Raw genomic sequence first — 27402 nt, 5'->3', positions numbered from 1 at the left:
CTGGATTTTGATGCATATGAGCGTTTTCCTTTTTCCCCGCATAGGGGAATCACGTATTGATTCTAGCCCTTTTCCCCCCCTTCAACCCCCTCAATCTCCTCCAATCGGGCGATGGAATTCCGTTATTAGTGCATGACATCATGTTTCGTGTCCTGTTTTCTATTTGATTCTTTTGTCCCTTTATAGGGCATTTTGAGAATAATAATAAAAAAAAGCAATACTATAACAAGTCATAGAGTACTTCGTATGGAGTATACATAAAAGAACAGAGAGTCTTGGCATCTCCACGTCACATTAGTAATAGATGTAAGCATTCACCGCCTTCCTTCTCAGTTCCCAAGCAGCTGACCGTTCTCTCCGCTTTTTCCCAGTTCGACTGCTTCTTGTACAACTCCCCTCTTATTTCCTTAGACACTTCTCTGCTTCTTTTCTTTTCCATCATAAATCATCATCATTTTCTCTTCTAGCATTTCTTTCCTACTAGTAACTCAGTGTTTTTTTTTGTCCTTTTCCCATCCTAGGACTACTGCCTTATCTCAGAGGTGTATCCACCCTCTCTCACTTTCATATCTACGATGACAACCCCATCGACTGCTTCTCATTCGGGTCCAGATCATCTGGTTACTGTCAAGGTACTCTACAATGACAGTAACCGTCGCTTCAAGGTTCCTCTCAAGGAGCTGAAGGCCCAGGTGTTTCCACAGTTGGTAAGTCTCCACTCGAGCTCAAGCTCCGGATCTGTAGTCCGACCCCATTCCTTATCTTCAGCGATCATCAAATCAATTTTCATGTCCAAATATTTTATTCCTACCTGTCAGCAAAAGAACATACATTGTTTGTTTCTCGCAAGCTAACTTAATTGTTTTGGGTTTAGCTAAGAACACTCCTCGGCGTTCCGGCGGATGTCAACGTCATCCTTGAACGCTATTCCGACAGTGCTAGCTCTTACGTCCGCTTGGACTGTGACAACATCGCAGTTTACAAGCAACTCTACCGGGCTGCCAAGGCCAAATCTAAACTCCGTATCAAGGTTACTACTCTCACTTCCCCAAACACATCGGCACCAACACCAGTACCATCAGAACCCACTGTGCCAATGGAGTCAACCAACCAAACTCGTCACAGTTATCTCGAAACGGTCCTGAGCCCTTTGGCGCCTCCCAATAATATCCCCCTGGTAGACTCGGCCGAGGTTCCTCATCCCACGGGTGAGAAACAGTTGCCTCTCGGTCAACCTCGCTACCGCCCCTTCGAGATGGACCAAGAAAAGCATCAGTTCCCGGTTATCTCCCACGCCTCATCCAACGGAATGTTCTGCATTGACTGCAATCACTGTGGTCGATCTATTGCAAATGCGCATTATCACTGCAGCATTTGCGAGAACGGGGACTATGACTTGTGCCTACAGTGTGTCGGTTCTGGCGCATCTTGCCGCGGCGAAGGCCACTGGTTGATCAAGAGGACTGTCAAGGACGGTGTTGTCACAAACAGTACTACTGAGACTATTGCTCCTCGTGATCAGTCAGCGCTGGAGTTCAACCCCGCCCTACCTACTCAGATTCAGCGCGAGGTGATCACCAAGCCGGTCGTCCACGTTCCTGAATCGGTCCAAGAGTCTACCCCAAACCCGATCCCAGAGCCAATTTCAGAGCCAGTGGCCCCATCGGCTTGTTCGGATGTGGCCGTTCCGGGTGATGACAAGCCAATGTGCAATGGATGCTGCCGTGGTAAGTTTTCTCTTTTTCACTTTACTTTCCCTCTTTTCTTTGCTCACAACACACAGAAGCCGATGGAAGCAATCTCGTCCGCTGCAATGACTGCGAGGACTATGATCTTTGCCTTCGCTGCCTCCTGCGAAATAAGCATGGCCACCACCCTGGCCACACCTTCCACCTTGGATCTGACCGGAACTTTTGCTTGAAGAATCTGATCACCTCTCGTTGTCTTCCCGGTCGCCAGTTCCGACACGCTGCTGTCTGTGACGGTTGTGATAAGGTATTTAGTCATCCATTCAACTTATTTTGGAGGCACTCGGTTAATTTTTGCTAGCGCATCGTTGGTGTTCGTCACAAGTGTTTGGCCTGCCCCGACTGGGACTTCTGTCCCGATTGCATTTTGACTGCTCCTCAGAACCATCCTGGTCATCGATTCGTGCAAGTTTATGAAACTATCGGTGAACCTGCTCGTGAGCATGAAATCCACTATGGTATCTTCTGTGATGGTCCTCTGTGCAAGAGCAAACCTGCCCAGAGTTACATCAACGGAGTTCGCTACAAGTGCGCTGTCTGTGATGACACCGACTTCTGCGCGAGCTGCGAAGCCCTTCCGACAGACCACCACAACCGCACTCATCCGCTAGTTAAGTTCAACACTCCGGTCCGCAATGTGACTGTCAAAACCGTAGGCGACGATGGTTCAAGTGGACCAGTTGCCCTAGGTGACCAACTGCATACCTCCACTCGACTCCTTGACCAGGCCGAGCTTGAGGAGCAGGAACCCGTCGAGGTAGATGCTAGCAAGCCTGTGGAAAAGGTCGAGCCTGAGCCGCTCATGAGCAAGCCCATCTCCGAGGCCGATAGCTCTGATATGTCAGACTATAAGGCATTCTTTATCCGTGACACTGTCACCGACGGTACAAAGATGGTCCCAAATACCATGTTCCGCCAGACTTGGACTCTTTACAACCCCGGTCCTGCAGCATGGCCCGTCGGCTGTGATGTCCGCTTTGTCGGTGGAGACAAGATGTTCGATGTCGATGTCTGCCACCCATCTAGCGTCGAATCTATTCGCTTGGCGATGCAAAGCAACAAATTGCTTGCCCCTGTGGAGCCAGGCGAGAGTGCTGACTTTACTGTCAACCTTCGCACCCCTAATCATGAAGGTGCTGCTATCTCCTACTGGCGGCTGAAACTTCCTAACGGTGTGGCCATCGGTCACCGTTTGTGGTGTGACGTCGAGGTGCAGACCGCTCTGGAAGAAGCTGACATCGGCAAGACATACCCTGCCGTGTCTGAAATTGCCGGCAGTGGCATGATCTTCCCAAAGCTAGAGAAGGAATCACCGGAGTCAAGTACTCACCAAGCCGAGGCCCCTGCGCCCCAGGTACCGACCTTGTCGAATTCTTCAGAAGTGGATGTTCTAGAGGATGTTGAGAGCCTGACTCTGGACGATGCCTCTACTGATGCCGACACTGGCTTCCTGACTGACGAGGAATATGATGTCCTTGACGCCAGTGATCAGGAATATCTTGATGCCAAGCAGTCCACAAACTGAAAATGTTTAGGGGAAACAATCACGACACGATATGGGAATGGGAATTTGCACAAGTGCACTCTTTATTTATTTCTTTTTTCGGACTTTGCCGCAGAGAGGTCTAGTCACTCCGAGCATGACTAGACTTAATCAGAGTGATTTTTTTTTTGGCCTACAAAAACATACAAAGAAAAAAAAACAAGAGTCTGCATCATTTTTGCCTAGGATAGTTTATCAAATGCAATTGCTGTTTGCGGTTTATGGTGATTTGGACTATAAGACGCTAATCCCATTTAAGTCGAGGTGTATAAGCTTAAATATCAACCATGGAAACCTTTTAAGCCTTTTCCGAGGTTTTCTTTTCCCTTTCAAGGTTACCCAGTAAGTATACATACAGCCTATGTGAAATGGAAATATTAACTTCTAGTCCGAAAATTGAAAAGTTGCAGATCTCTGATACCGAGGATATTCCCGAGGTCCAATATTTAGTGTGGGGGGTAGAATGGCCCATAAATACACCTTTTTTTTTCCTTTTTCCACATACTTGGTTATATTCATTCACATTCGAAGGAAATTCGAATGTGCTTCTGAACAACATGGGATTCGGCACCGTGTTCAGCCTCGGCCTTGTCGCTCTAGTCGCCTTCTTGGCTGGCCCAATAAGCCATTTCGTGCAAATTACAGGAGTCTTTTTCACTCCCAATTCGACTGTACTAGGTGAAAGTCAGGGCCCAATCTATATCGAAGACACCATCCACTGTGAGGATGTGCACCACTACCGCCCGGCAAACCTGCTGTTCACTGCCTGCGAGGATAACAAGAACATACGGTTTAGTTGGTTCCCACCGCTAGGCCACTTGTTACCACTCACAGCTCAAGGCTCTATCCATGTTGTGGATCCCAAGGTGAGTTTGTTCTAGATATATATATAAAGTAAGGCCCATTAATCCTTAACATAGACTATGAAATCAACTCGCCTAGCGTTCGAGAACTTCCAAGGACCCTTCGTGACTCATGGAATCGATGTCATTGAGGATCCCGAACAGTCAAACGCAGTCTATATCTACGCCGTTAATCACATGCCTAACCCGGCATACTTTGAAGCTGGCGAGCCCAAAGGCGTTCACAAATCTCAGTCTCAGATTGAGCTCTTCCACCACATCCTAAACTCGGATTCCATCCGACATGTACGCTCAATAAACCACCCGCTCATCAAAACCCCCAACGACATCTATGCCATAAGCCCGATCTCCTTCTACGTCACCAATGACCACTCCAACCGCGAAGGCCCCATGCGGCTCATCGAGGCTGTCTGGCGCTCAGCCAAGTGGTCCGACATCATCCACGTCCAGATCGCCGGCCTGACAAGCAAAGACGCTCCTATCGAAGCCTCCGTCGCGCTGACAGGTCTATGGAATAACAATGGTCTCGGGCATGGCCGTAGTGAGAATGAAGTCATTATTTCCAGCGCTATGGGCGGCGAGGTCTTCCTCGCAACCAGGCAGTCGAATCACACTATCTCCATCAATACCTCGGTCTCTGTTGGTGCTCTCGCGGATAATCCGTCATACTACGATGATCCATATAGCACCGACTCGCATGATGCGAGTGGATACCTTGTGGCCGGTGTCTCGCAGGCTATTCGTCTGCTGGGTTCTCAGGATCCGAATGCCGCGGTTCCTATCCCGGTCCAAGTGTGGTATATGACCCACAATTCGCGCACTGGGGTCTGGGAGAAGAAGGTGCTGTTTGAGGACGATGGTTCTAGGATTAGCACTGCAAGCGCGGCTGTTTTGGTGCCCATTGAGCCAAAGGTTGGTGGTAAGAAGCTTGCTTGGCTCTTTGTTACTGGGTTTATGTCGAATAGTATGGTAGCTGTACAGGTTGAGCTGTAGATTAGAATTATTAGTGTTATATAGACATTTATAACTTCACAGTGCTAAAGCGATCTACAGATAACAATGATGTTTGTTTGCCCTAATTTTGTCTATATTTTCAACCACTTCCCCCGGATCTCTTGTGTCTTACACTCTATATATTCCCTCTTCCCAACCCTTATTTTCAATTATTCTGTCTAGCATCAAATATGAAATACTTCTATGAACTCGGTAGGTATTCCTAGCCTATCCTCTTTGATTTCAAGCTAACATCTTCCTGTATAGGCGAGAGCTATGAAAGCTACTACCAGCACCAAAGGGACTATATCACGGCTTTAACAAAAGCTCGCTAATGTCCGGGAGTTGCATGGACATATTTTTATACCAACAGTGGAGTGCAGAAGTCGTCTTCAGTGTCATGCAGGGAGGTTTCTGATAGCCATATATATATCTCTTTGTGGAAGCCTGCCTGGGAACAGTCTCATGTAGTTAATTTAGCCTCGAGTAAACCAACAGAGCTTATGTATACCGTTGGAGAAAACGAAGTAGTTGGACAGAAAGCATGTAGATATCTGAAATTGAAGTGCTAGCGCCGCTGCAATGCAACAAATTGAAAAGAAACCCCCAAAAGCGAAGGTAAATAACAAGATTCATAAAACACCAAGTATTACACCACATTCATCACATCATTTTGGTTTCTCTGCTTCATCTGTCTGACTTGCCCGACGGAGTCTGGGAAGAGAATGAACAGAACTTGTCCTTGATCGCGATAACCTCATAAGTTCCCTCATCAGAGGTCTTGATGGTCTTCATGTTTTCGTAGGAGATATCGTGCTTGATATCAAGGATCTCGGACTTCTTTCCCTTGCGGACATTGGAGCTCCGGATATATCTGGGGGATGTTAGCATACTGTGTGGTGCAGATTCCCTTGGTAGATATTATCAACTTACGTGAATTCGAATGGTGGTGTACCCCAGAATTCGAAGTGAAGCTCGGCTTCTCCACCCTCGTGAATGTCTACCACCGATTCTTTACCCTTGCTGATCCGGACACTCGGCATAGCGTGAATGATCTTGGTGATATCTTTGTGGGCTTTGCATTTCCCACTGGCTCCGTCACTGACAGCGTCGATGGTGAACTGACCGGGAAGTTCCGCGATACGACGGAAATTAGATGTTTGAGAAGTGGCCTTACGCTTGGCGCCGTTGAAGGTGTAGAACACGTCGAATGGAGCATGGCCTGACAGCGAGAATGCAAGTCGTTCGCCCACACAGTAGTCCACCTTAGACTCGAGCGGGATAATGGTAGGAACATCGGAGATGGCGACACGCACCGAGGAGGCATCGAGGTCAGTGGTCTTTTGACATCCTCTAGAATCGCGAACCTTGTGGATGCTGACTTGGTGTTGGCCCAAGTCAAGATGGCGACGAGGGATCAGCAGTTTGTGGCGATTGGAATTGATCTTGGGAATCGTGACAATCTCCGGTTTGGCGTTTGAGTGGTGTTTGATGCTGATCTCCAGCGAGAATGGTGGGACACCCTCCAAGGTAATGGGGATGGATTCCTCGCCGCTAATGTCTTCCTTGCAGAAGCCAAAGACGTGGCCAGGTTGATCGAACTTCGCAGAAGGTAACGGGTTGACCTTCTGTGTCACAACAAGAGGTTTGCTCTTAGGGTCGTGGTCGTAGAGGCTGTCGCCAACTTGTGTGAACTTGTAGCTGTATTCTCCAGCCTCGGAGGTATCCATCTCCATCGAAGTGACATGAAGAGCAGACTTTAAAGCCCGTGGTTTCGCCGAAGAGAATCCTCCACGGTCCGCCTTGCGTCGCTTCTCGTATTGAACACTGTATGGAGGATTGCCCGACAGCCGAACCTCAAGGCTGTCATCGTCCCCTTGACAGACCTCGGACTTTGCAAACTCCTTAGCCGCTCCAATGGGAGAACCATCCAGGGCAGTGATCTGAGGTCGTGGAATCCACGAGATTTCAAACTCATTGGCAGACTGGTCCACAGTTCCAGGACAACCGGCGTCAAATACTTCACTGATTTCATAAAGACCCTGCTTGTCGACGGTCAAGACACTGTTCTCATCAAAGAAATTTTTCTGAACGGGGGCCGAGTCCACGTCGACATTTCTATACTTGACAGTCCAAGGGCGTTCGCCACTCAGTCTCAATGGAATCTCAATCTTGGAGTCCTGCAAGGCCAATACACTTCTCTTCTTGTCAATCTGACCGAAAGAGACGTGCGGGGGCTGTGATCGGGCTTCAATATTGATGCTGTCCTTGAGGGTTCGTTTGCAATTAGACTTATCCTTGACGCTGGTCAGAGACACGGTGTAGTCGCCACCACTGATCAGTTTGTCAGTCGTGATGGTTGCCACATCGGTATCAGATTCAAGTGTCTTCTTCAATCTCTTCCCATTGTGGACAATCTCATATTGCAAGACCCAAGGAGCCTCACCGAGGAAAGACACCTCCACAGGAACCGCTTCGCCGAAACAAGCGGATCTCAATTTTCTTGATAGGAAATGAGCCGAAGCCGGTGGTTTCACATCTTGTTCAAGCACCGGTATCTTGAGAGACCGCGGAGAGTATACGGCATCCTCGATGTCCAGGAAACGATAGGTGTATGAGCCAGCTTCCGATGGGGTGAAATCGAGTTGCGCGCGCATTCCATTGATGACCTGTACTTTGGAAACAACCCCCTTGGAGCTCTCAATGCTGTATCGGAGAGAGAATGGAGGCGATCCCGTGAGATCCAAATCCACGAGTAACCCAATAGCGTTGTTGGCACAGCGGTCAAATATCTTTTCAGCCTTGACTGTTAATTCTGGCTCAGGCGGGTTATGCAAATAGCAAGATGAGGGCTCGAGGATCTCTCCCGGACAAAACTTGGTGGAGACCGATGTCAAGGCATATAAACCAGGCTCTTTGATGTCCAAAGTCTGATTCATATGCTTGAGCTCGACGGTCTGGTCTTGTGCTGCTTCTTGAGTGTTGCCTGTGAACGAGTAACCGACCGAAAAGGGACCATCCTTAGCATATGCGTGCCCATCGGGATGAAAGTTCAAGGGGAACCTCGTGCTGTCTCCCTTGGCCACTTGTAGAGGATTCTGAGAATTGCAGTTTTGCAGTGACAACTGTGGGCGCTCGTGAACGGAGAACTGGTACCACTGGGATTGCGACTTTGTGGACGGCCTGTCTCCTTCCTCGAAGATAGTAGAATAATTAGCCACATTTCCAATAGCATCATGGACCTCTTCGATAGTGTAAAACCATTCTCCGCCATCGTTCAATGATTCGTTCAACGGAACCTCAATCTTTTGACTCTGCGCCCACGAAACGTCGGGCTGGTTGATGCTGTATAGCGCAGCTGTAGTTCTTCCATTGAGCAGCGGAGAGCGTAGCTGATCGGGCTGGATATTGAGGACCGAGAATCCACGATCAAGATTGTTGACTTGGCGGCTGTACTTGATCTTCAACGGAGGCGTGCCTTCCACCTCCAATTTGAAGTCGGACAATTCTCCTTTGCACTTGTCGATGTGTGAATTTTTGATCAAGGCTCGCGGGCAAGAGACCACCAGTGCGTCAAATGTTCGCGTGTGGACATCAAGCTGAGACTCGTCCACCACCCGTTGAAGACGATATACGCCAGTCTTGCGCACAGGGAAGAGCAAGTCGCGATGGACTTGGCCCGGAACATGCTTCTTTTCCGCCTGCTTTTTGAGAGTCTTCAACTGCTTCGCCGGGATGCTAATGGTTTCATTTTCGCCAGTGTTAATATCCAGACGCAGCAGTTCAATCAGGACCGGATCGGTCTGGTTGACGCGGATGGGAAGGTCAATCGTGGATTGTAGAGAATCAAGACAAAGCGAGTTTCTGTCAGGATTGAGCACGGCAGATCTATTGTAAAGTCAGCATGGATCTCAGGTATATTTGAACAGGATATACTTACCCCTCTGGCAGAATATGCACAATTTGCCTTCCCAGGATCAATGACGCATTGTGAATGATATCGCCGGGCTTGACCCTGCGCTCAGAAACAGATAATTCGCGATCATATGCCACCTTTACTAGTCCAGTAATCCATGTAGCCCAAGGAATCTGTAGCTATTAGCGGGGGCCGATCAAAGATTTAAATTATTATTATTCTTTTTTTTGAAAAAAAAAAAGAAAGAACTCACTGGGATGCGGAACATCAAAAAAACATTGCCCACGGCGTGAAGCAGGAATAGAGTGAGCGTGGTCGGGAATGCCCACTCCAGCCAAGGTATGCGCAAAGCCTGCAGCCCGAACAAGAAAATTCCATCTATCGTGGCCCATTTCAACAACAGCCAGGTTGAATCTAGGTCATCGGATGCGGTCAAGGACTCATAAATGCGCCACGCATTTAGAGCAAAATATATTGCAACGACATAGAGTCGTTGAGAGGGAGCATCGATCACATTGGTGGGGATCAGTGGCACATCGGTGTTTGGGCTCGGGGGTGGTAGTCTCGACACCTTCGAGGCGGATTTGGATGCTGATCTGAGTGGCGTTCGTACAGTCCTAGTCTCTCGTGGCTGCGATCGTGAAGGAGTCTCAAATAGCTTTCTCCTTGTAGATCCAGGGACTGTTTTAGGCGTCTGCGGAAAGGCAGACGAGAGGAGGGGAGTGCCGTTCATGGCATGCTGTGGCTGCCGGAGCTGGCGAAAGGGTGAAGTGGATGTAGCTAGAGCGCAATGATGGCTCTTCTAAAGCTTTAATAAGCTAAATGAAGCTGTATGAAGTCAAATGAAGCTGTCCAGTGGCAATTTGTGCCTATAGCAGGGTAGAAAGAAAGAAACAAAAAGTTGGAGACGCGGGAAGCGCGTCGGGAGAAGCTCGGTCCACTCAACGACATATGACCTAACCGCTTCCTCTCTATTGTACTTCTATTGTCTCTATTGTCTACCTGTCTCTATAAAAGTCCATCTTATTTCTCAATATTTATTTGAGACCTGACTCTATTTTTGTTTTTCTTCACTCAACATTGAGAAGAGCAAACCTATTATCTTCTCTGGACTCCTTTTATCATAGCTTTTCAATCCCATCTTCAAGCTCTAGCTGCTCTACAGCTATATCCTCAGCTCCTATTTTTGCGTAACCAACATGGGTCCTCGAGTCAAAAGGCGCCGCCTAACGGACCCAGAAGATCTCAGTGACGATATTTGCCAGCCTGCCTCTCGTCTGGAAAAAGACAGCTGGAATGGATTCTGCGAAATTGAATCAGAACCGGTATATTAGTATGCCTGTCAATTAGCAGTTCTTTGCTTACAGGGTTTAGGCATTGTTTAATGTCATGCTACGTGAGTTTGGTGTCAAGGGCGTAAAGATCCAAGAAGTCGTTTCTCTCGATGAAGAAATGATGGCGTTTCTCAAGTATGTTGCTCGGAACCCCCTGTACTTTTATATATGGGCGTAATAACTGACCATGGGCAGTACTCCTGTTTACGGCTTGATTTTTCTCTTCCGCTGGCGTGAGGATAACGATGGAAAGCAAGAAGCGACTTGCCCTGATGGACTGTGGTTCGCAAATCAAGTCAGTCCCCTATGCTTCAGCTGAATCGTTCGTTACTAATTATAAATATATCTATATAGACTGCCAACAATGCTTGCGCCAGTGTAGCACTACTAAATATTGTCAACAATATCCCAGATATTGATCTAGGAGAGAATCTGCGATCCTTCAAGGAGTTCACCATGCCTTTCACCCCAGCTTTGCGTGGGGATGCAATCAACAACTTTGAGTTTGTCAAAAGGATACACAACTCATACGCACGGTATGCCATTTGGCTTTATTTTTTCTATCAGCCAAACACTGACTCAATATTAGAAAAATGGACATTCTCAATTCAGATCTACAGCTCAAGACCGAAGCTACTACTAGAAAAAAAGGGTCCAAGGGCCAGGCCGTTGAAGAATCTGATGCCACCTTCCATTTCATTGCATTTATGCCTGTGATGGGCCAGCTGTGGAAATTTGATGGCCTGGAGAGACAGCCACGAGCACTTGGTATGCACCATACAACAAACATGCTGGGATGACCTTGCTAACTCTAGTAGGGGAATGTTCTGAAGATGACTGGCTGGAACTGGTTAAGCCCAATCTCCTGGACCGAATGGCTGCATATGAACAAGAAGAAATTGAATTCTCAATTTTAGGACTCGTGCGCGATCCTCTACCTGATCTCATCAATGACTTGGCTTGCAACGTGAGGACCTTAGAAATTCTCAACCAGCGTGCCGCATCCCTATGTTCATCAGATACACTCATTTTGGACGAAACTGTCCTTGGCCCTGAACTTTCAGTATCTTTAACACGGGAAGATATCGATGCGGCGATGATCCCCCCGGAAACCCTCAATGATTATCAGACGTGCTCGGATGAGAAACTGCAAGAGTATCAGCAGACTATAGCCAAGAGTCAGCAAGAACTCCGTGCACGAATCCGTGAAGAGCAGCAATCCCACCGGTCGGATGACGAGTACGCGGCTGGACGGCGATTTGACTATGGGCCTGCCGTGCGAACGTGGCTTCGACGCTTGGCACAGAAACAAGAGTTGCAGCAGCTGTCCGCCCTCGTGGCCTACTGATTGGATGACCTGTAAATCAGAAAAATTCGCCTTTATATCTCATGATATTCCTTCTTTTTTCTTTGTTATTCTCATTCTTCTAATATTTGTTCTTATCTGACGTAGTGGGCATCTGTATATTAATCTCGGAACCCCCTTCCAATTTAACTACATGGCGTTTAATGGTAGACAAACAATATTCTATAAATACTTTATATATCAGAGATATATACTCCGTAGAGCCCTTCCATGGAAAATCATCTTGGAAGGCCTGAGGTACCCCACCGGGCAAAAAATAGTTCACACGTCACCGCCTCGAATGTTGTTGAGTTACTTCTCTCACTTCTTTCTTGGATGATCTCTGACTTTGACGTGGGACCTTTACGTGGGAATATTGGACTACACTATTATCCTCGTTTCGGTATAGAGGCAAGGCCCGAGACACTAAACCCCCTCAACGACCCATCTCTTAGTTTGCCACCCTTCCTGTTCTACTGAACACCCAGTTCTCTCTCTCTCTCTCTCTCTCTCTTTCATTTTCTTTCTCTACGAATCCTCCTTGCTTGAACATACAGCATGTCTGCTACCACAGTGCCTGAAAAGGCCCCAGATGACTCTTCCAAGCTGAAGACCTTCCTCTCCATCCTTCGAAAGTATGCATCTCTCCCTTGGCTCCCCGCACCGCTGCGCAAGACATAACTAGACGTTAGGCGCTAATATGATTGGAATCTAGGTTCGTCGGTGTGGCAGATATCGCTTCGGTTCGTTTTTCACTACCAGCGCAACTCCTGGAGCCTCGACCAAACTTGGGTAGGTCTTTGTTCGTCTTTCGTGCGGGGTTGGTACTGACTGCGGTGACAAGAATACTGGCATTACTTAGATCGACCGGAGACGTTTGCGAGGTAGGTGAATGTGTCTATATTTGACGAACGTTGTGTGCTGACCCAAGAGCTACAGCATTGGCAAGTCGGATGATGAGCTAGGTCGGATGTTGGAGGTGTTACGGTTCTGGTTTACCAAGGATCTGGTATGTCTGGGCTGCTCAGGTTCACTTAATCAATTACTGATCTTGCTGCAGAAATACGTTAAGGGAAAACCGTGCAAACCATACAATTCTACCCTAGGTGAATTCTTCCGAGTGAGTACCAATGTCTTCTGCATTTCATTCATGACAATTCATTCCTGACACGCAACAGTGCAGCTGGGACGTTAGCGACAATATCCCCGAAGAAGCGAATCTCCCCGGCATTAAATCAAGCTCCAATGGCTCCTCCACCGTAACCGACGGCGATGAGAAGGTCAAAGTATGCTATCTCACAGAACAGACCTCCCACCACCCCCCAGTATCAGCGTTCTACATCGACTGCCCCGAAAGAGGCGTTTCAGCGCGCGGGTTCGACCAGATCAGCGCCAAGTTCACTGGCACCAGTATTCGCGTGAGCCCCGGCCAGCATAATCTCGGGATTTTCGTGAATATCGAAAAGAGGGACAACGAGGAATACCAGTTGACCCACCCAAACGCCCACCTAGGAGGAATACTACGCGGAGCGCTTTCAGTCACAGTCGCAGACACATGCTACGTCACCTGCCCCAAAACAGGCCTGAAGGCTATCCTACAGTACATGGAAGAGGGCTGGATTGGCCGGTCACAGAATAAGCTAGAGGGCGTAATCTTCCGCTATAACCCGGACAAGGACACGATCAGTCGACTGAAAGATGTGCCAGAGGGTGATATTGTCGCTCGTATCACCGGCTCCTGGCATGGAAAGATATACTTCACACCGGCGGGCACCAAGGAGCCTCGTCTGCTCATTGACATAACCCCACTTCTCCCCGTCACAAAGACCCTACCTCCATCCGAAGAACAGCTGTCTAACGAGTCATTGAAGTTCTGGTCGGGTGTGACGACGGCCATTGTCGATAGGCAGTTCAGCCAGGCCACGAAGCTCAAGCAGGATATTGAGGAACGGCAACGGCAGCGGGCTGCGGAGCGCAATGAAAAGGGTATTGAGTGGAATCCCCGGTTCTTCACTGGCGCGGTGACCCCGCTGGGTAAGCCAGAGCTCACGGAGGAGGGACAAAAGGTTCTGCAAGGGATTCACTCGGGCAATTTCGCTTTGACAGAAAGTACAGTGCAGGGCGCATAGGTATAATTGTGTAAGCAACTTTGGCGTATCTGGCATGCGACCACACAAACATTGAACTCGGCGTCTCTCTGTCATTTTTTACCCCCGTTTTGATCTTTTTTTTGGGTTATACTCTTATTCTCATATACTTAGACATTATTCTCTAGAAATCTGTTTCGTGGATAGCTACAATACCATTTCATTGTGGTGATTACGTTAAAATTTGAACATAGCTCCAGGTACATCTAGATGAAGTCTAGGTATATCATACATAGGTTCAATAGAACGATTAATTCTATTCATAAAAAGAATTACAACCCTTTAATCCAAAAGACTAACGCCACCAGACTCCAATCATCAAGTACATCGACACATAATCCATCTCAGATCAGATCAGCCTCAGGCCGTGGCACTGACGACCTTGAACCCTGTACTGACGGTCTTGGTGATCTCCTCGTTCTTATGTGGCAGAAGAGACAGGGCATATGCAACATCGTTCCACTGTCGCTCTGTTTCGCAACGAGGAAGTCGAGCGGCCAGCTTGTCGGCCAGCTGGCGAGCATGTTTTTCCTGGGTCGACATTAGCATAAAATCATTAAAAATTATAAGGGGGGAAGCATACCTTCTCGACGAACCCGATCAAAAATTTGACGATACGGCGGAGAGACACCTCATCTAGGTTGGGTTCTGCACTCAACAGACTGAACATATCAACAAAGTGGTTGTACACGGCATTGTCCTTGGTTGACAGCTCCGTGAAGAACATGCGAGCCATATCAGCGATCTTCTTGTCATCGTCCTCCAGACATTTCGCCATCTCGCCCAGTTGTCCCTTGACCTTGACTTGACCAGCCAAGATGAGGAAGGTAAGGGTCATGAGACAGGTGCGCTTGACGGAGTCGTCGTCATCATTCAAACGACGGTAGAGGAAATCGGTGTTTTCGTCGATGAGGTGGTTGAAGCAAACGGCCATGTCGCCCAGCGCAATTACAGCATTGCTACGGACAATAGGATCTTCGGACCGTTCCATGATAGTGATGAGGAGTGGTAAGTTCTTCTCACAGTACTCGGCGGACACGCACATGAGTTTGGCAAGGCAAAGGGTCGCAGACGCCTGCAGGTCACGATCCGGGTAGGAGTTGTTGTTGGCCAAAATTTCCACTACTAGCGGGCCGAATTTGGCCAAGAGGGAGTTTTCCCCATAGAGTAACTCGCGTTCTCGGATATGGGCCATGGCATCCTGGAAGTCGTCTTCTGTTGTTCCGCCAATGAGATCGAGTTCGTCTTCTTCGGCATTGTCTTCTTTCTGGGGAGCAGTGGCTGCTTTGTTCTTCTCTTGTTCAACTTTGCGACGTTTGAAGTCAAGTTCGCACAGCTCTAAATGCACTATCTGCTTGATTGCAACGTGGCCAACGACGTACAAAAGCTGTGAGAGTGCAGCAGATGCCGGCTTCGGTTTGGAATCCTGTCCCTCAGTGGATGCAGTCCCAGGTTGTTGTTGCTCGTCTTCTCCATTGACAGAGGCATGGGAAGAAGGCGGGCGTTGTTGAAGATGGGGCGCAAAGACGAACCTGGTCTTTCGTCTTAGGATATCAGAGCAAAGAACATCGGGATGCTTGGACAAAGTGTAAATGGCATTGAGCGCGTGCTCTGCCACTCCATACCATTCCTTGCTAGCTGTCTCGATCTCAAGCATGGCTACCAGCTTGACCAAAACAGAATGGTCGCTGGCGAGCTTGGGAATGCCAACAACCTCGTTTGATTTGGCTTGACGTCCGGGGATCATGCGCCGCAAAGCAATGCAAGTGTATTTAGCGAGCACAAGGTCAGCCCTTCCTAAGCCGCCTAGACCAATGCGCAGCATAGCCTCGATCTCTTTCACCACAACCTCTGGATCTGCCAGGGCAAGCATTCCGAGAACAATGATCGAACCTCTGCGCTGAGTTCGTGAGATTTCCTTCTTCTGGATACTGTAAACTTGCCATAGCTTGGCGATGACAGCATCAGATATATTCCCTGCCTTCATCATCGTGCTAAGCAACTGCTCGAGACAGGTCAGCTCTGCAGGAGTGGCACCAAACGTCAAACTGATCATGTTGCGAGCGATGTAGTTTGCAGCATCGTTGGGTGAGAAAGAGCCCGGTGCGTCGAAGAAGAGGCCCTTGTAACAATCAATCAGATGTGTCTGAACACCCTTTCCTTCGTCGCTGTTGCCCTTGGTCCAAATCAGGCGCAGCATACGGCGAATCCCACCGCGGGCAGTCTCAATTTTGTACGCATCGAGAACAACAAAGAAGTCCATGGCTTCAATAACTTCACTCTTGTTCCGGGATGAAAGTAACTGGGTCACGACGGTGGATCCAGAGTGAAGGACTTCAATGAACCGAATGGCCTCGTTGTAATACTTCCTCGTCAGTTGGAGGCGCGTCATCAATTCAGATGTGGCCGCCTGTTCTGCGGCTTTCTGCACAGCAATAGCCTTCTCTTCATCGCTCATCCGGGGCGCTTTCGATGGAGAATCATCCGGGATCTGAGTGGCGTCATCCAACAGTTCGGGGTCAACCTGAGTCATATCGCCTGCCCCAAAGCCGGGTGTTTCAGGAGGACGTAGGGAATTCAACTCGGCGTCAACTGCGTCCAGTCTATCTGTCCACTCCTTGTATGACAGGAGCCCACCATGCATAACACTGAAAGGATGTGTGGAAACAAGTTTTGACAGCAGTTTAATCGCGTTGCGTCGCACATTGCTACTCTTATCCTCCAAGCTTCTAGCAGCGAGTTCCGCTGCAGCCTGACGCCTTTTCGGGAACTTCTGCTCCAGGTCACAGATTCGCATGAATACCTGAATCGCGCGACAGCGGCAGTATGGGTTGATATCAAGGAATCTCTCTTCTAGTACATCGAAGAAGGCGTTGATCTGGGTCTTATAATTATCGCTTCGTTCTTCCTGTCGGCTGAGATCGGAAATGAGGTTTCCGCAGACCTCGATCACTGCGCAGCGAAGAGTATATGCCTAGATTTGTTAATTGAGCTTCAGGAAAACTGCAGGTGTCACGTACATCACTATCTAGCTGTTTGGCTAGAAGAGTCATTTGCTTAATGATCAATCTGGGCGCAAGCTCGGACAGTTTGATGATGAATGTCGATACAGACTTGGGGCCTCTCGTATCATTAGAATTAAACTCCTTGTTTCCGAGCTCCCTGCATATAAAATTAGCAATTATCCCGCCATTTCGCTGGTATAATCTCACTTCAGGATCTCGTCGGAAAGTTGTGGATAGTCATATTGTTCGGCTAGGATATGGAGAAATTCAGCCATGGGTTCGGAGAGATGCTCAAAATAGGTCAAGCTCTGCACAATCGAAGTTTGAGCTCCTATACTAATGTCAGCTATCGGTCAATCGGTATATGCATCGGGACACCTACCGAAGGCTTGGCCATGATGCTTGACTGCGATGCAAAGAACCTTGAAAGCATGCATGCGAATGGCCATGCTCTTCACCCGCTGTTCGCTCTCAAGAACTAGGTAGATTGTGCGCGTGAATAGGGTAATAAAGGTGTCACGGTCCGAAGTTGTCAAAAAAATACGTCCTAGCTTGAGCTTCATCACCTTGCACATTGTCTCCATGGATATTTGGATCTGTGGTGTCCAATCCCACTGCCCATTATTGGCGGATTTCTTAGATTTGTGTCCTCCTCGTCGCACGGGTGCTGCTTCTGTGGGCTTCTCTGCAGCCTTAACCTCTACAGCAGACAAGGCCCACTGGAGAAGGAACCCGTACATCTCCAGAAGCTGCTTATGGTGTTGAATGGCATCCTGGTCGTCGGATTCAAGATCTCCATGGATGATGTCTGCCTCGACAGACAGACCAGAAACAACCAAATCCAAAAGTTTGCTCAAGTACTTTGCGGGAAGAAGGGTCGCGTATCTGCAAGAGTGAAAAGGATCGTCAGATTCGAGTCCAGGAGGGCGCCAGCCTCCGTGGGCAAGTTGGGAAGGGACCGGGGCGCACTTTAGCAAAAATTGTAATGAGTCAAATAATGATGCTCGTGTTAATCCTTCGGGGTTCTCCGCCACGGCATCCACGATCGGGTTCAAGACACTGTCAATCAGCGCTGGCGAAAGTTGATCAGGATCTGATTCGCAATCCAGCAGTTCGGGGTCCGCATCAGGAGTCGGAATCGAGGTTGGATCACTCAAGTAATACTTGAGTGACTCATTTATGTTGAATTGGATTCTGTCCTCCATCGTCGCGGGTGTTAGAGAAAAAGAGGTGAAAGCGGGGAGGAAAGCCGATTTGTTGATAAGCTCCGTTTGTTTAGCTTTTGCCCTTTTTGGTCCAACTTACGTAACCACCAAGTCATATTTTACCGCTAGTGCTGCAAACCCCTCAAACCCCTCTTAGACCGTCTTGTATTAATGGATCTGCCAGGCGATTGTATTGTCATCTTTGTCACCGCGTGGTAATTATTGTCCGTGTTTGTTGCGATAAACAATTGAATGCTCTTGACCTTGACCTACACGCGACATGATCTTATGACTTTGCTTTCCCCATTACTCGATAGGTTCAATTCATAGACTCATTGTCTTTCGTGCCACCATGTCGGCCCTCCGCGCTGCCCCGGGCGTATTTGAACTGAAGCGCAGCAGCTCTTTCCAAGAGGCACGATCGAAGTACTCGTTGGGACAGGATGATGAACCAGTTTCACAAAGCGATGCACCCCAGGAGAGTGACTATGACGAAGAGGTAGACGAATCAGTCAGAGAGGATATGAGAAAGCTCGAGGACACATTCCCAGGAATCTCGGATCGGTTTCGTCTAGTGAATAGGATCGGAGAAGGTATTACTGATTCTGTCGTTATTTGGTGGCCTTCTTTGCTGACAGGCCTAACAGGTACATTCTCCACCGTCTACAAAGCAGAGGATCTTCATTATGATGCGCACCGAAACGACTGGGATGTCTCAACATCTGCCCAAAACAACTATTCGGAACCTCCATCCAAACGACGACGAGTTGAAGGCGAACCAATCGGACGAAAAAAAGCTAAATTCGTCGCCTTGAAGAAAATCTATGTCACAAGTAGCCCGCTGAGGATTCAGAACGAGCTAGAATTGCTGCATGATCTCCGAGGATGCGGGTCTGTCTGCCCGCTGATCACTGCTTTCCGATACCAGGACCAAGTAGTCGCTGTGTTGCCATATTTCCCTCATACCGACTTTCGCATTCAATACCGCACATTTATGGTTGCAGACATGCGCCATTATCTACGCTCCCTCATGACCGCCTTGAACTCGGTACATGAACATGATATTCTTCACCGTGATATCAAGCCGACGTAAGTGTGTCATTCTCAGTGACCTGGATTATGCTAATCTCTTCTAGCAACTTTCTCTACAATCCAGACCTTAAAGAAGGTGTACTGGTTGACTTCGGGCTTGCAGAGGTATGATTCGTGGCTACCTTCCATATTTTGATACCCTTACTGACTGTCCTAACAGCGCCAAGGTTCAGAATACACCAGCCCATGTCTATGTACTCACCAAAGCTATGTCCGGCGAAGTCGGATCCTTTCGAGCTACTACTCCAAGAACCCCCCATCCACGGGATTTTCAGCCGGCTACCCCAAGAATGATTCACGGCCATCACGACGAGCGAACCGCGCTGGAACTCGAGGTTTCCGAGCCCCAGAAGTTCTTTTTAAATGCACATCACAGACCACAAAGATTGACATGTGGTCAGTGGGTGTCATTCTCTTAACTCTACTGGGACGTCGGTTCCCCTTCTTCAACTCTGCCGACGATATTGATGCAATGATCGAAATGTCAAGCATCTTCGGCACCAGGCGCATGAAGACCGCTGCGGCCATGCATGGACAGATTTTCGAAACAAATATCCCAACCATCGGCGAGAAGGGCTATAGCTGGGAGAAGCTGGTGAAATGGTCCAGCTGTGTGGAAGATTTGACGGAAAGCGAGCAGCAAGCAACACGTCTCTTGTCTGGACTGATGGAACTGGACCCGTCTAAGCGTCTCAGTGCCGCGGATGCCCTGCAGCATGAATTCTTCACGGATCCTATACACCATGATGTAGAATGGGGAGGCAACCCAGAAGAAAGCGCAGAATCAGGAGAAGAAGAGGAGGAAGATGATGCAGATGAAGTTGCTATGGTATGAGGCCCAAGATTATCTGTACGATATGTGAGATCCGTTTTATGATTTACAGCATACCATTTTATTCATGACAATGAAGCAGCCTTCATATGACTTCAACGAATCCCGCAGTGTGCTTATCTATTCTCTATGTAATGCTAGCTCGCCTCTCCAAAATCGTAATGCCCGGTCTCCGAGGCATGCTTCGTAGCGCCCCTCTCTCCAGTGAATGTGCCTCCACAGATGTTGCAACGAACAGTAAACCCAGATGTGTCCGTGTAGTAGTGCTTGCCTTGCAACACCCGGCACAATTCTTTAGCCTTTTGCAAAACAACCGGATCAATAGCCTCAAAGATCTTGGTGTCGTTATGCGGCAGTGGGTTGGCACGAGTGTAGGGCGGGTGAGAGGGGGACAGTGCAAGGACATCGTAGTGAATCCCCGAGTACACCACGATACATCGTGTCGGCGCTCCCTCATTAAACTGGAACATGTTCAAAGTCTGTACATCGATGGAGCATATCTCGATATTAAAGTATTCACTGAGGATTTTGAGCTCGATTGCGCCACCCCACGAGTCCTCGTTCTGGATCCAAGTACAGTATTCGTCCGGTTTTTTTCCTAAAATTGCTGCTGTATACTCCGTTGGATTTGATTGAATAGCTCCTGCAACGATCGATCGTAGCTCAACCATCGTGTCCATATCGCCCATGACAGCAGCCCCCACTGCTCGGAAAAGGCAGGAGTTGTCGTCGGGCATCACCCGGAGAACGAACGTCCCAGCGTGTTCTGGGGAGGCAATTTCTGGCGGGTCTTCGGCAGTGTCCTCATGTGGTTTTAGCGGCATTGATGGCCGAGACGGCTGTAATGGCTGCGATGGTGATGGTTGTGATGGTGCTGTTGGCGCATCGTCGCCCACGCCCCGGGTGGCACCCTCTTTCTGTGCGACGATGAGTGACTCCCCATTCAAATGTATCCCAACTTCCAAAATCCTTTGGTCTGGCTGAAAGTTATCAAGCTCGAGGGGTTTAAGAGGGTATCCATATTTGACGTCAAAGCTAGCAAGGCCGGTCTTCTCCGCAATTTGGGTTTGGAGATCTTTGATGGTTGCGGAGTCGTCCAAGGTCACAGTTGACTGACCTGAGGGCCCACGAACTCGAATTCTCATTCTTTATAAGAAAGTAAAAGAGTAAAGAAGCAGAGAGCTTTGGGAACAGTGAGGTGGACAATCCTAACATATATGTAAGAACCTGAAGAAGTTCCACTGATAGGAAGATATGACGACTTGCCGTGTGGGGTACATTTACAGGTATATCTGCTGTGATGCAAACCAACTGATATAAGACTCCCCCTTTTTTATTGCCCCTAAGAATAGTTAGGACTTAGAAGTTAACTCTCTGTTCCTTGTCTAAGACATTCAATGTTGAAATCGCAAAGACTGCACACGGGGTGATACCCAGGCACCAACATTCAATGTTGAAGCCAATCATAGCAACCATAGAGCTATTTTGAAAGTAAGTTAGTCTGAGTGAACAACTTCAACCCCAGTTGCAGTAGGCAGCCATAGCATAGATCCCCATAGAAGAGACGCATATAGAAATGATATGATTGAGTCCAACGACATACAAGCTGAAAACATTGATGTCCTAACATTGAAACATTGAACATTGAAACATTGAATAATGTTGAAATTTTGAAGGCTTCCGTCATGAAATTACCGTAACGTAAAATTGTTGCTGAGTCAGTAATAGCTTCAGCCCTGCAGTTGGACGCGCTCGTAAAACATTCTCCGACCTCTCCAGGGCCTCCCTGCTGTCTTACCTGAATTCTGACTTTCTTGCTTCAATTCCTTTGATCTCCATTGACGATTTTACCGTTGCGTGGAAACGCGCTTGTCGCCAACGACATGGAGTCCGAGAAAGAGCTATCGCAACCCCCGCGTGAACAACCCGTTAACTCCATCGAGAATGACGGTGCGATCAGCCGCGAAACATGGAAACTCATGATGGATGTGGTCATGGCAATTTACGATTACCGGGAAGAGGAGTAAGGTTGACTCGAAATTTACAATGATCGCTAGCTAACTATTACCTTGCGCAGTGGTCATGACCCGTCGCGATTGTTCCATCGCAGTGTCAACAAGCGTTATGTTCCCGACTACTACGATATCATCAAGGAGCCGATGGCCCTGAGTATTTTGAAAGCGCGCATCAACAAACGGGAATATAAAAACTTTTCCGAATTTGTTCGCGATTGCGCCTTGGTGAGTTATTGCACTCCTCGAGGTTTGCAATTAGCTAATGATCTAGATTCCACACAATGCGCAAACATACAACAGGCCTAAATCACAGGCCTACGAAGATGCGCTAGTTATCAGAGTATGTTCGAGTAAATTCCGCCACCCTAGGCATTCAGCTGAGGATTTCTAGGAAGTTTTCGCCGCCGAGTTCAGAAAGTTAGCCGCCCAGGGCGCGATCCCCGCTGATGAGGCAGAACTGCCAGATCTTGGAGAGATCCCAGAGGCCGATCCTCTGCCCGACGATGATGAGGAAGAGGAGGAGGAGGAAGAAGATGAAGAGGATGACTCTGAAGATGAGGGCCGGCGCAGGAAGAAGCCTGGTCCCAAGCCCGGGTTCAAGCGTGGATTGACTCAAAAGCATGAACCCGACCTTCGCAAGAAGCGAGGCCGTCCTCCCCGCGTGGATACACCTATGGAAATCCGCATCAAGACAATTCTAAAGGGAATTCGGAAGTTCAAGGGCGCCGGTGGCCACCTGAAGATCACCCACTTTGAGCGCCTCCCCGACAAAGCCGCTTATCCGGACTACTACATGGAGATCAAGGAACCCATCGCCATTGACATTATCAAGCGCAAGTCCAAGCGCAAGAAGTATAATTCCGTCGACCATTTCATGCGCGATCTCGATCTCATGTTCGAAAATGCCAAGGCTTACAACCAGTCCGACAGTCAGATCTTCAAGGATGCGGTTGACTTGCAAACCGAGGCACGAAAGTTGGCCGAGCAGGAAAAGAAGAAGCCCGATAGCGAGTTCTTGATGGAAGATGGACGTTTCCCACTCCCTGATGGCATCCTCCACCGCGGTGAACTGTGGAAGGTTGGCGACTGGGTTCATATCCAAAACCAAAACGATGTGACCAAGCCCATCGTTGCGCAGATCTACCGAACCTGGCAGGACTCTGATGGAGAAAAATGGATTAACGCGTGTTGGTATTACCGTCCTGAGCAGACAGTACATCACTTCGAGAAACACTTCTACCCCAACGAGGTTGTGAAGACTGGGCAATACCGAGACCACCGGATTGATGAGATTGTGGATCGCTGCTTCGTTATGTTCTTCACCCGTTACAGTCGTGGTCGCCCAAGAGATCTCGCACCGGATAAGGAAATATACGTGTGCGAGGCTCGCTATAACGAGGAGAAACATAAGTTGAACAAGATCAAGACATGGGCTAGCTGTCTACCAGATGAAGTGCGAGAGAAAGACTACGAGATGGACCTCTTTGATGTGCCGCGCAAGATCAAGAAAATTCCTAGTCCGATCAAGCATCTCCTAAAAGAGGATGCTAAGGAGACCGATGACCTTCCTCGGCCGACCTGGGGAACCGACAATGCACCCCCTGTTGCCGGCGCTGTTCATCGCCGTCCGCGAGATGAAAATGTAAATCTTTGACAGCAACATGAGAAATGACCCTAGAAAGCTAACGAACATTAGGAATCCCCACCACCCGAGCCAACCCCATCCCCGCCTCCTCCTTCCTTACCCCAGTCTGTAGCACCCCGTCAATCACTGAGCCAAGCACTTCCCAGAACGGCCATGAGCCCAGGCACTGCTGCACTCCATACACGTTCCCCAGCAGCACCCCCAATCATCATACACACCACTCCTGCCCCCATCCGCCCACCAGGCTTCCACCAAATGACCCCATCCCAAGCCTTTACAGCATCTCTTCAACGCCGCGCTAGCAACCTCGCCACCCCGCAAACACCAGCAGGTGCATACCAGACCTCACCAGCGGCCCAACCATACTCAGCAGCCCAGCCATCCCCCTACACCGGGTACCCCCAAAACCGCATGCAAGCCCCGCCAGCCGTGTACAACCCCAACGCACCACGGCCTGTGGAGGTCTTCCACCTGAGTGATGCAGCCAACGCTGCCATCCCAGAAGACATTCGCCAGCAATTCCACTGCGACGACCACGGCCGTGTGCTCTTCTTCTCTGCGCCTCCGGTGGACTTCATCCCGCCCTCTACCCAGAAGCTCGGCCATTCCCTAAAGTACCTTGCTACAAAGGAAGAGCACCAAAAGAAGGTCGAAGAAAGGAAGCGTAAGCTGGCCGATGAGAAGGCGGAGCGTAATGACTCTAGGAAGCGCCAACGCGCTGAGGTGGAGGCTGAGCTTAAGAGTCGTGCCGGGGCGCTCACTGGTAAAGCGCTTGAGACACTGGTGCAGCGCGTCGTTACGGGTACGGATCAGCTCTATGGATATGTTAATCGGGCTCGGGATGGCGCTGCTATGGATCTCGATGGAATGTGGGAGCGTGGTGCTTTAGCAGATCGCCGGGCTGTGGAACAGACAGAGCATATTCAGGCTCAGTCTGAGACAGAAGGTTTGGTCAACTTAAAGGGTACTGCTTTGTACCTGGACGATGCTTAGAAGAAAGGTGGACATATTGGCGTGGTTTCATTGGTTTCCAAAGGCGTAATATTTGAGGCGTCTATTCTAGTTTCAGGGTATGTATGATTAGGTACAAAATGGAATGATTCTTATTATAGTCGTTCATACACTCTGGCCGGTAAATTGCATGTCAATAAGCATATGTAGATGTTGTCTACAGTTGTACATCAGTTGTAACTGGGCCCCGGAGAAGATGTAGACATATATATACATGTACCTATTCTCAAATTTGAATGTTAACATGCTCTCCAACAAACTACATACTACAATACATCTACTAGATGATTATCCACTGAATGATCACAAAACAAGGAATTGCTTATCTGCACATCTCCAATTTGTACATGTCTGCAGTCCTGAAAATCAAGACCACATGTTCCGACAGTAGAGGACAAAGAACAAGAAAGACAAAGCACCGAAGAAACACCGGAGATCGCAGTGGTCGTGAAATCATGAAACAAAAGCAGATATGAAAGAGTCGAGATATGTCAACCCAGGTACAATGCGATACCCAGAACTGTAAGCAAATCAAAACAAATCAAACGCAGAGATTAATACAGTAAATGGCTCTTCAGAGAAGTCTGAACAGCAATGAGAAACACATATGACTGGTCTAGATGATTCCAAATGAAGGAATAAAACAAGGCAGATGATGCTGAGGGCCAGTCTATGAGAGGGATGTGATGTTTTTTTTTTTCGTCGCCTTTTGCTTTTGCCAAACCAGATATTCTCACTTGAAGAGAGAAAAGGATGTATTGTCTTGGTCCCTCCTTTTATTTTGTCTCTCTGATGTATGTTGCCCAATTGAACTCCAATACCCTTTTTCTTGTGTTTTTGAATATGAACATGTTCCAATGTTGGACTTGGACTTGATGCATCGTGACGAAATTGGCTGGAACAAAGAGGATTAAGTGGAACTTTCTTTGTTCTCACTCCATGAGGCACTGTTCCGCTTGTTGCCGACCTCTTCCTCCATGTCGAACACTAGATCACTCTGCTCTTCCTCCTCGATCTTGCTCGTGTTAACAGGAGGAGAGATGATTCGGTCAAGGCGGCCAGGACCGGCAGATGACTGGCGAGCAGAACCAGGGTGAAGGCCCATGCCGCCAAGCTGCTCAGAAATCATCGACATTGAGGATTGCCGTCCAGGGCTTGAAAGGAATGATGACCCTTCGTGGGATGCCCGGCTACTGCCAATGGGTCCTAGGTTAGGACTGGCGATTGGGTGCAGTGATGATTCACGGAGAGGAGAGCCGATGTGGAAAGAGGACGAGCCATGGGATTCCTCTTCCTTGCGCTGGCGCTGCTTGGCAAACAACGCACCAAACCGAGACGGGCTGGACGCTAGGGGAGAACCAGTCTTAGAAAAGCTGGTACTGGTCATGCCAAGGCCGCTGAGGTCGCGGTGGCTGGAGCTTAGATCGTTATCAGTTCGGGAGAGTCGGCGCAGCTTTTCCTGCGGAGTCAGAACATCGTCGTGCAGGTTCACTGGTAGGTAGTCCTCTTCCATGGGGAAATTCTCATCCCAGTCCTCAAGGGCCATAGGACGAGGAACACTAGCGGAAAGCATGCGTGGCTTGACGGGGCGTGACGAGTGCATGAACCGGGTTCCGACTGTATCTTCAGGAGCGGGAGGAGAAGACCCGATGTTCGATGAAGGTTTGCGCAAGCTAGTACCATAGCCAATGTCACGCAGGTTTCGGAAAACATCTGCCTGTCCCGGTCTCTGGGGTGGCGGCGATTCCAATCCAAATTGCGATGGCATGGAAGCCGCTACCGGACCGTAACGGGCAGCATGAGAGATACCTTGGCTATCGAAGGAAGCCGGGAGCCCCGCATCAAGAGCGCTAAGGTGGTTGTTATTAGGCGACATGGGATATCGGACATCCTCTGCGGGAGATCCATACTTGGAGCCGGCATCGGAGGCCAGACCCGTATCGATCGTAGGGATACCATCATAGGACGGCTGTTGCTGCCCGTGCAGAGATCCATACTCCTCTTGCGGGGCCAGCTGCGGGGCATATCGAGGCTGCTCATGGCCGTTCATGCGCTGTTGGGAGAGCACCGAGTTGGTCAAGGCGGAGTCCTGGTTGACATAAGCCTGCGGATTCACCCGGCCGCCCAGATTGAGGTGGCCGCTTCCTATTCCCATGTTCCCAGTCGGCCGATTGACTCTCCGTCCATCTGGTAGGATATGCGCTAGTGCGCATTTTGCGCCGAACTTGCAGTTGCCCTAAAACCCATTGCCCCGTTAACTTCCGACAGTCTCGGAAAACGCGCAAGGGGAGTAAACTTCGAATCGGTGCCAATTTCATACCTTTGCAAAATATTTGCACGGAGCGTAGTCAATTCCAGCATCGGTTGAGTGTAAAAAAGGACAAGCGGGCCCGGCCTGACAGGCACCCTGGCGGAAGAATTTGCAAGGAACGTGTTTGGTGTCTAGACGATAAGGATTAGTTTGAATACTGGACACAATGATTCTGAATTAATCGAGTCACTTACTCTTATTGCTCTGATTCGGCGGGCTGCGGGCCACGTCAAGTCCCGATGGATTGCGAGAATGTCCATTCTGGGGGACCGCCCCAGAAGTAACTGGAAGAGGCGCACGACCTCTCATCTCTGAATGACTGGCTCGACGAGATGATGGAGGATACACCTGCATGGAGAAGTGGGAGGGGTTGAAGATTGGAGAGGGGAAAGAGAGA

The 27402-nt window shown here is 49.0% G+C and overlaps 10 protein-coding genes across 10 annotated transcripts; 6 read left to right on the top strand and 4 right to left on the bottom strand.

The window, feature by feature from the left end:
* Nucleotides 1–575: 575 nt before the first annotated feature.
* PGRI_045770 (ZZ type zinc finger domain protein) lies at nucleotides 576–3273 on the top strand (the record flags this gene model as incomplete). Its single annotated transcript, XM_040792290.1, has 4 exons — nucleotides 576–707; nucleotides 875–1727; nucleotides 1784–1995; nucleotides 2050–3273. 4 exons carry the CDS (start codon nucleotides 576–578, stop codon nucleotides 3271–3273), a joined length of 2421 nt encoding a protein of 806 aa, XP_040644257.1.
* Nucleotides 3274–3848: 575 nt separating this feature from the next.
* PGRI_045760 (serum paraoxonase/arylesterase family protein) lies at nucleotides 3849–5147 on the top strand (the record flags this gene model as incomplete). Its single annotated transcript, XM_040792289.1, has 2 exons — nucleotides 3849–4157; nucleotides 4212–5147. The coding sequence occupies 2 exons, from the start codon at nucleotides 3849–3851 to the stop codon at nucleotides 5145–5147; spliced, it is 1245 nt and encodes a 414-aa protein (XP_040644256.1).
* A 687-nt stretch (nucleotides 5148–5834) lies between these two features.
* Nucleotides 5835–9796, bottom strand: PGRI_045750 (uncharacterized protein; the record flags this gene model as incomplete). Its single annotated transcript, XM_040792288.1, has 4 exons — nucleotides 5835–6021; nucleotides 6081–9035; nucleotides 9088–9236; nucleotides 9317–9796. The coding sequence occupies 4 exons, from the start codon at nucleotides 9794–9796 to the stop codon at nucleotides 5835–5837; spliced, it is 3771 nt and encodes a 1256-aa protein (XP_040644255.1).
* A 466-nt stretch (nucleotides 9797–10262) lies between these two features.
* On the top strand, nucleotides 10263–11745 carry PGRI_045740 (ubiquitin C-terminal hydrolase 37; the record flags this gene model as incomplete). Its single annotated transcript, XM_040792287.1, has 6 exons — nucleotides 10263–10388; nucleotides 10438–10532; nucleotides 10593–10692; nucleotides 10752–10933; nucleotides 10987–11165; nucleotides 11216–11745. 6 exons carry the CDS (start codon nucleotides 10263–10265, stop codon nucleotides 11743–11745), a joined length of 1212 nt encoding a protein of 403 aa, XP_040644254.1.
* Nucleotides 11746–12300: 555 nt separating this feature from the next.
* PGRI_045730 (putative oxysterol binding protein (Orp8)) lies at nucleotides 12301–13871 on the top strand (the record flags this gene model as incomplete). The annotated part of the gene is made up of 6 exons (XM_040792286.1): nucleotides 12301–12377; nucleotides 12458–12534; nucleotides 12587–12626; nucleotides 12682–12751; nucleotides 12803–12862; nucleotides 12921–13871. 6 exons carry the CDS (start codon nucleotides 12301–12303, stop codon nucleotides 13869–13871), a joined length of 1275 nt encoding a protein of 424 aa, XP_040644253.1.
* Nucleotides 13872–14249: 378 nt separating this feature from the next.
* PGRI_045720 (condensin subunit YCS4) lies at nucleotides 14250–18099 on the bottom strand (the record flags this gene model as incomplete). Its single annotated transcript, XM_040792285.1, has 5 exons — nucleotides 14250–14420; nucleotides 14473–16863; nucleotides 16910–17051; nucleotides 17102–17225; nucleotides 17277–18099. 5 exons carry the CDS (start codon nucleotides 18097–18099, stop codon nucleotides 14250–14252), a joined length of 3651 nt encoding a protein of 1216 aa, XP_040644252.1.
* A 352-nt stretch (nucleotides 18100–18451) lies between these two features.
* Nucleotides 18452–20026, top strand: PGRI_045710 (serine/threonine protein kinase CDC7; the record flags this gene model as incomplete). The annotated part of the gene is made up of 4 exons (XM_040792284.1): nucleotides 18452–18692; nucleotides 18747–19188; nucleotides 19236–19296; nucleotides 19352–20026. The coding sequence occupies 4 exons, from the start codon at nucleotides 18452–18454 to the stop codon at nucleotides 20024–20026; spliced, it is 1419 nt and encodes a 472-aa protein (XP_040644251.1).
* Nucleotides 20027–20160: 134 nt separating this feature from the next.
* Nucleotides 20161–21168, bottom strand: PGRI_045700 (ubiquitin-specific protease OTU1; the record flags this gene model as incomplete). Its single annotated transcript, XM_040792283.1, has 1 exon — nucleotides 20161–21168. The coding sequence occupies one exon, from the start codon at nucleotides 21166–21168 to the stop codon at nucleotides 20161–20163; it is 1008 nt and encodes a 335-aa protein (XP_040644250.1).
* A 738-nt stretch (nucleotides 21169–21906) lies between these two features.
* PGRI_045690 (putative RSC complex subunit (RSC1)) lies at nucleotides 21907–24676 on the top strand (the record flags this gene model as incomplete). Its single annotated transcript, XM_040792282.1, has 5 exons — nucleotides 21907–22046; nucleotides 22101–22263; nucleotides 22310–22378; nucleotides 22430–23680; nucleotides 23735–24676. 5 exons carry the CDS (start codon nucleotides 21907–21909, stop codon nucleotides 24674–24676), a joined length of 2565 nt encoding a protein of 854 aa, XP_040644249.1.
* Nucleotides 24677–25604: 928 nt separating this feature from the next.
* PGRI_045680 (putative spindle poison sensitivity protein Scp3) lies at nucleotides 25605–27314 on the bottom strand (the record flags this gene model as incomplete). Its single annotated transcript, XM_040792281.1, has 3 exons — nucleotides 25605–26930; nucleotides 27015–27136; nucleotides 27200–27314. 3 exons carry the CDS (start codon nucleotides 27312–27314, stop codon nucleotides 25605–25607), a joined length of 1563 nt encoding a protein of 520 aa, XP_040644248.1.
* Nucleotides 27315–27402: the final 88 nt, after the last annotated feature.

The sequence above is a fragment of the Penicillium griseofulvum genome (genome assembly GCF_001561935.1).
Source record: "Penicillium griseofulvum strain PG3 chromosome Unknown contig_84, whole genome shotgun sequence".
Lineage (NCBI taxonomy): Eukaryota > Fungi > Ascomycota > Eurotiomycetes > Eurotiales > Aspergillaceae > Penicillium > Penicillium griseofulvum.
The sequence above is the reverse complement of the archived record's forward strand: the minus strand, read 5'-3'. Positions and strand labels throughout refer to the sequence as shown.